Source organism: Bison bison, unplaced genomic scaffold, assembly GCF_000754665.1.
Source record: "Bison bison bison isolate TAMUID 2011002044 unplaced genomic scaffold, Bison_UMD1.0 scf7180017864072, whole genome shotgun sequence".
Lineage (NCBI taxonomy): Eukaryota > Metazoa > Chordata > Mammalia > Artiodactyla > Bovidae > Bison > Bison bison.
This window is the reverse complement of record NW_011494644.1, coordinates 11,491,285-11,499,553: the sequence shown is the minus strand read 5'-3', so window position 1 is coordinate 11,499,553 and position 8,269 is coordinate 11,491,285. Positions and strand designations below refer to the sequence as shown.

The following is an 8,269-nucleotide window of genomic DNA, read 5'->3' as shown; positions in this document are numbered from 1 at the left end:
GGGCACTTAGATTTCAGTCACTGTGGCTGCCAGGCTCTAGAGCACTGGTTCAATAATTGTGGTGCATGGGCTTAGTTGCTCTGTGGTATGTGGGATCTTCCCAGACCAGGGATCAAACCTGTCTCCTGCATTGGCATGCAGATTCTTTACCTCTGAGCCATCAGGGAAGCCCTCAATATATTCATGACTCCATGGCTAGAATTAACAAACTTGAACTTCCCTGAACAGACATCAAACTTATGCCTCCTGCAGTGGAAGCTTGGGGTCTTAACCACTGGGCCCCCTAGGGAAGTCCTAATAGAGTTCTAATAGACTGTATATCACAGGGGTGTGATGGGGGACAAACATACAGTGGTTAAAGCAGCACACAGGATCCCAGACTTGGGATCAACAAGGAAGTACCAGAGAGGATGGCATGTAAACTATGATCTGAAGGATGAGTAAGGGCAGGGAGGATAGAGGATAAGAGCTGTGACTTACTTAGAGCCTACAAGCTCCCAGGCACTTTCCAAACAGTCATTAAGGCTTCAACTGTGTACCTTAAAGAACATATATTGAAGTCTTAACCCCTAGTACCTCAGAATGTGACCATATTTGAAAACAGGGTCTTTACAGAGGTAATCAAGTTAACAACTTACTGACCAGAGACATGGTTATACGTCTTTTGTTGCTCGGATGTTATTGACAGGAGTGTTTCAATATTCCCTTACATAACAAATTGCCAGCCACAGGCATTAGCTTATGATGTGTTTAAGTGAGGTCATTAGGGTGGGCCCTGATCCAATATGACTGGTGTCCTTATTAAAGGGGCAATTTGGACACAGAAGGACAGACATGCAGAAAAGATAATGGCAGACACATAGGGAAAAGACAGCCAGGCAACCCGAATGATGCAGCTACAAGTCAAGGAATGCCAAGGAATGTTAGCAAACACTGGAAGTTAGAAGAGGTGGGGAGGGACTTTCCTGCTGGTCCAGTGGCTAAGACTCCACACTCCCAATGCAAGGGGACTGGGTCAGGGGACTAGATCCCACACGTTGCAACTAAAGATCCTGTGTGCCCCGATGAAGATCAGAGATACTGTGTGCCTCAACTAAGACCCAGCACAGCCAAATTAATTAATTATTCAACTTAAAAAAAAAAAAAAAAAACAGGCAGGGAAGGATTCTCTCCAAAACCATCCCAAGGAGCATGGCCCTGTCAAGCTTTTGAGTATTGATTTCTAGGCTCCAGAACTGTAAGACAACCCATTTCTCTTGTGTTAAGCCCCCTCATATTTGGTACTTTGTTACAGTAGCCCTAGGAAATGAATACAGTGGTTAAAGCTTACCACCTTCTGAGATAGCTATTACTATTCCCATTTGACAGAGCAACGAGCCTCAGAGAGGGAAAGTGACCTGGCTGAGGTCACACAACACAGGCAGAGTGAATTCTGCTTGGTCCCATTATATATAACACATTGCCTCTTCACATGATGTGAACACCAAGGCTATGTCCTAAGTGAAGGGGCTTCCTGGGGGAATCACATACCTTTCAGAGACTAGGCTACTTGGGGAAATACTCTCTTGTCTGACAACTACAACCAAACCTTCTCTTATTCTGGGGCAAGAAAGAGGGCCTGCAGGCTCCTTGCACTCAGCCCCTCCCTGCTTGCCCATCTCAAATAATTTGAAGCCCAGGATAAATGACAGCGAGGGAGCTGAGTTATGGAAACAAGTATAGTCATTCTACAGGACACAGCTGACACCAATGACAGGTCAGCTCAGAGCCCCGTCCTGGACCAGGCTGAGCTTCAAGAGGAAGACGGAACTTCAAAGGAAAATAGAGGCTGCTCCTATATCACCCTTCCCTAAGTTCCTACCTAAGGTCTTTTATCCAGAGAACTCTTAGCACAGTGACACATGCTCTGTAAGTGCCCGTGATTATTATTCCACGTGCCTCAAATCTAATGTCCTAGGCGAGGTTCTCTATACAACCCCCAAACCCTCTCTCCCAGGGCCTGCCACTCACCCTCAATGACATAGATCTTTTTTTGCAGCTCGGTGAATAGATCTTTCAGCTTCTCAAATGTGTCCAGGATCTTTACAAACTCCTCCACGGGTTTGGAGGCAAACTGATGGAGCGCCTCCTGACTTTCTTTGGTCTTAAAATTTTTTCCAATCTGGAAGAAATGAAGAGTGAAGAGCTGGCATCTCCAAACTTGCAGTACAATTTCCTACTATTTTCACAAGACCCTGGCCCCAGGGAGAAAGGGAGTGGGGTTCAAGAATAGGAGAGGGAAGACGGGTCCTAAGAAGTAGCAGGGACCTGGGGCCTGTACCCCAATGATGTAGCGGATGATGTCTTTGGCCGCATCAATGTTGTGTTCGTCGGTGGCTTCCCCATCAGTGATGATGATAAGCACTTTGGTGGCATCTGGGCGGGCTCCCAGCTCTTGCCGGAACACTTCTTTCCTATATCCAGGAAGAGGGGGATGTAAGAGACTCCCCCCAAATCCTCTGAGGCTCCGCCTCACCATGCTCATTAAGTCACTGCCCTGCTGATGATGACAAATCCCTCTTCACAATCCCCAGGCAGCTATTTCCAGCCCTCAAAAGCTCTCTTCTGAGCCTCCTTCCTCAGCCCAGGTCATCATATCTCTCCTTCTGGGCCAGTGGTCTTCCACAGAATTCTAGGTAGCCACGAGGTTGTCCCAGAGGCTATGGGCAGTGAGGGGAGACTCTGGGTTTCCTACTCTCCATTTCAACCACATGGCAACTACCCTTCAATCAGTTAGATATGCTGGTGATCTAGGTGAGATTCCAGTGGAAGGATGGGTTACATAGCCAAAGAAAACTGGAAAGGCACTCTTCTAGAGAAAGCTCATTCAACACCACCTGTGCCTTCCCAACCATCTCCAGGCTGCCTGTACATCTCTGCAACAGCAAGTTTCCTAGGGAATCAAAGAGACTTGTTTCCACATCAATCTCCCCCACAAATCATGAGCTCCCTGAGGAAAGAGCCATATTTGATTTGCTGCTGTATCTCCAGGTCCTGACTCGAGTAGGTGCTCAGTCATGTGACAGAAGAGAAAGCAGGGAAGACTAAATTCTGGACAGGTCCAGGCTGCAAATTCCTGCCCTGCCCACAGCCTCCTTCTGAAGCGAGACAGGCTGCCCACAACTTCCCCTGGGACAGCCACTCTATCTGAGCCATCCTTCTCTCCTCACCCCACAGCTAACCAAAGATGGACAGTTTATCCAAGAGTGGCCATCCCACCATCCCTGACTTAGGACATGATCTGCTTTGGGCACAGAAGCTGAAAGTCACCTGGAGAGGCCACAGTGTGAGGTGAAGAGATATGAGGGGAGAAGGGGAGAGCTATTAACACCTGGAAGCTGCCAAGGACAGAAGAACCTGATGGGTGGGCCGTGTCAAAACCACTTGCTGCCAATATCTCTGGTTCTATCTTGGATGCAAATGTTTCCCCAGCTTCCATCCACCTGAACACGGTCTATCATGGATCCTATTCAAGGATTCCCACCCTGGTTTAAGCCACCATCATCTCTCTTCTAGATTGTTCAATAGCCTGCAAACTGGCCTCCCTGCTTCCACCCTTGCCCCTTCCACAGTCTGATCACAACTCTGCAGCTGGAGGGATTCTTTTAAAAACATAAGTCAGATGATCACTCCTCTGTCCAAAATCACCAATGAGAGACTTCCCTGGTGGTCAGGTGGCCTATACTCTACGCTCCCAGTGCAGGGGGCCCAGGTTTGATCCCTAGTCAGGGAACTAGATCCCACATGCAGAAACTAAGACCCGACACAGCCAAAAATAAATAAATAGATAAAAATTTTTAAAAAAGCTCGTGAGAGTGACATTGAAACATATACATTACCATATGTAAAACAAATAGCTACTAGAAAGTTGCTGTATAACTCAGGGAGCTGAGCCCGGTGCTCTGTAAGGACCGAGAGAGGTGGGATGAGGTGGAAGGTGGGAGTGAGGTTCAAGAGGGAGGGCACATATGTATACTTATGGCTGATTCACGTGGCTGTATGGCAGAAACCAACATGACATTGTAAAGCAATTATTCAACTAAAAATAAATCAATAAAAGGACCTGAACTAAAATTGCTCCACTTGAATTCTTACAATAACCTGTCCCTTGCTAGATCTACCTGTTGAGTTCCTACACCTTGCAACCTGAAGAAGCTAGTAATACCCAGAACAACCAATGGATGGGATCTTTCACAAAAGGGAACTCACGCAACATAGTTGATGGCACCAAAGGTGTTGGTCAACAAACGCATGTGTTTGACTCCAGCCAACAGAGCGTCAGGGTCCTTCTGTCTAATGTAATCCAAGAAAGTAAATTCTGTTTTGAAATATGTAGAAAACTGAACAGCCGCAAACTAGAAAGAAGAAAGAAGACATGAAACTCTTTACACAGCCCTTCCCACTTGTCTGCTCCAATCTCAACTTCTTATCCAAGACCTGGGCAACCCAACTCCACATTCCTGCCTCAAATCATTCTTTTGAAAATGAGGCTGTATAAAAAAAGAAGAAGAAAATGAGGTTGTATATAAACAAACACAGAAATAAATACATTTCAAATCCCTTATAGAATGCTGTCTGCTGGGCTCCGGTTCTCTGGGTTTGCCCACCTCACCAACAGAGATGGTTCCTAGCAGCCGTATATCTGCTGAGTATGAATATGACTAAACTGTATCCTGCGAAACTGGATACAACTGGCTGGGCCGAAGTTGGCCACTGGACTGAGGTGAGGCCAGTCAAAATCTTTCCTGTGTGAAACTGGAATTTACAGAGGGAGGGGCTGCTTGAGAAGATGATTAAAAAAATTAAAAAAAACCCAACAGCCCTCCTGCAGCTTGAACATGTGAACTTGGGCACTTTCCACCAGCCCATGTGATCTAAAGAAGCTGAGAGCCAGTCTGCAGAGAGAAACAGAAAGAAAGAAAAGAGGGAAGCAAGAGCCAAAAAGAAACAGAAATACGAATTAGGGAGAATTCTCGAAGCAAAGGTCCAGTAATAGTCATGCCCTTAGGTTATAGAGACACATTGTATTAATACTAGATTTTCCCTTTACGCCTTTAGGTAACTATTGCCTACCACCAGGAATCCTAACTACTATATTTACCTGGTAGGAAGAGTTGCTGAGTTTCTTCATCACATCCTTCATGAAGTCCACAATTTTCTCAAATTCATCTTGCTGCAAGCTCATTGAGCCATCAAACAGAAATACCAAGTCTACGTTGCCCTTTATACATTCTACAGAGGTCAGACACGGAGGGACTTGGTAAAGAGTCTCCAGGGGTTGGCCTGCCCATGCTTGTTCCCATGAAAGGGCAACCACTCGGAGGTATCGCTCCCCACTGGGCCCCCCACTCCTTACCCTGATAACCAGGGTGCCCTTGCAGCACCGGACCCCTCAGGTTCTCGTGGATGAGGTAACACAGACCACTTAGATAGATGTTCTGGTCACATGTTCGAGACAGCCCAGGATCACAGGCCTGAAGGAAGCAAAGAGTTTCAAAAAGGTTGAGGTGGGCTTCCCTGGTGGCTCCATGTGGTAAAGAATCTGCTAGCCAATGCAGGAGACACGGGTTTGATCCCTGATCCGGGGAGACCTCACATGCCTCAGAGTAACTAATTCATGTGCCACAACAATTGAGCCTGTGTTCTAGAGCCCAGAAGCCAAAACTACTGAAAGCCATGTGTTCTAGAGCCTGTACTCTGCAATAAGAGAAGGTGCTGCAGTGAAAAGCCTGCAACTACAATGGAGAGTAGCCCACTCAGCAATGAAGACTCAGTCCAGCTAAAAAAAAATTTAATTAAATTATTAAAAAATAAAACGGGTTGGGGCTTCCTCTTGCTGTGTGTCTTTTGTGCATCATCAACCAAGAACAAAAACCTTCATCACATCCTTCATGAAGTCCATAATTTTCTGAAATTCATCTTTCTGAAAGCTCCTTGAGCCATCAAACAGAAACACCAAGTCTACTTTGCCCTTCAGCATCATTATCCCTCGACCCTCATTCCTTATATCCAACTGGTTACCCAGGCAAGGTAATTCAGCCTCCAGGTCTTTTGTATCAGTCTCTTCATCCTTACTACCAATGCTATACGCCAATGGATGCTTGTTGCCTCCAGGATGAAACCTAAACTCCTTAGTTTGGCATTCATATTGTTTCAGTGGGCACTAGTATACATTTCCAGGCCCATCTGCCTCTATTCCCAAAAACACATTCTGCATTTACACCAAATCAAATGACCCTCTATTCCTAGAATCTTCAATGCTGCCTCCTTTTTGATGACTGTCTTTCCTGCCAGACTGTAATTTTGAAAGGTCTGGCTTATGTCATAGTCATCTTTATATCTCATTCCCCTTTCCCCCATCAGAACCCAGTACAGTGCCTAGTAATCATAGCTAAGTAGCCAAACTCCAATTAAATACTGGATAAATATTGGGTTGGCCAAAATGTTTGTTTGCGTTTTTCCATACTGAACCCAAAGGAACTTTTCACCCAACCCTTTATTTCACTCACTTAACCTTCTGTCTCTCATACACCTGGGTCAGAAGGATACTGCTGAGATGAATTGTGAAGAACAACAGACTCTGGTTCAGATAGCAATTTGATTCAAATCCTGGGTCTACCTCCTTAAAACCGTGTGATCTTGACAAAGGCTTTTAACCCCTTCGGTTCTGTTTCTTCCTGTGTAAAATGTGTATACTGATCCCTATCTCACCTCTGTCCTAAGGATTAGAAGAGATAACGCAGGGTTTCTCAAGCTTTAGGCATTTGTGTATGAATTCACAATTTCTGCCATATGGGCATATCACACATACTATTATTTATTTAATATTTCATTTAATTAAAATTTATATTTTTAAAATTGAAGTACAGTTGATTTACAATGTTAGTTTCTAGAGTACAGCAAAGTGTTTCCGTTACATATATATATATACACACACACACACACACACACATTCTTTTCCATTATGGCTTATGACAAGATATTGAATATAGTTCCTTGTGTTATATAATAGGACATTGTTGGGAGAGAAGGGATAAGGGAGGAAAGATTGGGAGTTTGAGATTAGCAAATGCAAACTATTATATATAGTTATCCTATATAATGTATATTATACATAGGATAAACAGCAAGGTCCTACTGTATAGCACAGGAAACTATATCCAATATCTTGTCATAAGCCATAATGGAAAAGAATATGAAGAAACATACGTATAACTGAGTCACTATGTTGTACGGCACAAATTAACACAACATTGTACATCATCTAGACTTCAATGAACTAAAAGCAAAACAAAAAAAAACCCAGGACTTTGTTGCTTAAAATTTACTTTTTACAACTTTAGCCTCATCCTAAGCAATGTGTACTGAAAGAGAAACTCCCCAGGTCAGTAGGTGCCCAATATGCTACTGGAGATCAGTGGAGAAATAACTCCAAAAAGAATGAAGGGATGGAGCCAAAGCAAAAACAATACCCAGCTGTGGATGTGACTGGTGATAGAAGCAAGGTCTGATGCTGTAAAGAGCAATATTGCATAGGAACCTGGAATGTCAGGTCCATGAATCAAGGCAAATTGGAAGTGGTCAAACAGGAGATAGCAAGAGTGAATGTCGACATTCTAGGAATCACCGAACTAAAATGGACTGGAGTGGGTGAACTTAACTCAGATGACCATTATATCTACTACTGCGGGCAGGAATCCCTCAGAAGAAATGGAATAGCCATCATGGTCAACAAAAGAGTCCGAAATGCAGTACTTGGATGCAATCTCTAAAACAGAATGATCTCTGGTTTCCAAGGCAAACCATTCAATATCACAGTAATCCAAGTCTATGCCCCAACCAGTAATGCTGAAGAAGCTGAAGTTGAACGGTTCTATGAAGACCTACAAGACCTTTTAGAACTAACACCCAAAAATGATGTCCTTTTCATTATAGGGGACTGGAATGCAAAAGTAGGAAGTCAAGAAACACCTGGAGTAACAGGCAAATTTGGCCTTGGAATATGGAACAAAGCAGGGCAAAGACTAATAGAGTTTTGCCAAGAGAAGGCACTGGTCATAGCAAACACCCTCTTTCAACAACACAAGAGAAGACTCTACACATGGACATCACCAGATGGTCAACACCGAAATCAGATTGATTATATTCTTTGCAGCCAAAGATGGAGAAGCTCTATACAGTCAGCAAAAACAAGACCAGGAGCTGACTGTGGCTCAGATCATGAACCTGT

General features: G+C 44.3%; 1 protein-coding gene across 1 annotated transcript in view; it reads right to left on the bottom strand.

Annotated features, from left to right (window-relative positions):
• ITGAL (integrin, alpha L (antigen CD11A (p180), lymphocyte function-associated antigen 1; alpha polypeptide)) overlaps positions 1-8,269 on the bottom strand; it is a 49,261-nt gene that overhangs the window by 34,605 nt on the left and 6,387 nt on the right. Inside the window, exons 5-9 of the mRNA XM_010837328.1 lie at positions 5,396-5,513; positions 5,141-5,271; positions 4,249-4,394; positions 2,321-2,453; positions 2,011-2,161 (exon numbers count right to left, since the gene is read on the bottom strand). Coding sequence (XP_010835630.1) covers positions 2,011-2,161; positions 2,321-2,453; positions 4,249-4,394; positions 5,141-5,271; positions 5,396-5,513 — 679 coding nt within the window. The remainder of the gene's footprint in view (positions 1-2,010; positions 2,162-2,320; positions 2,454-4,248; positions 4,395-5,140; positions 5,272-5,395; positions 5,514-8,269) is intronic.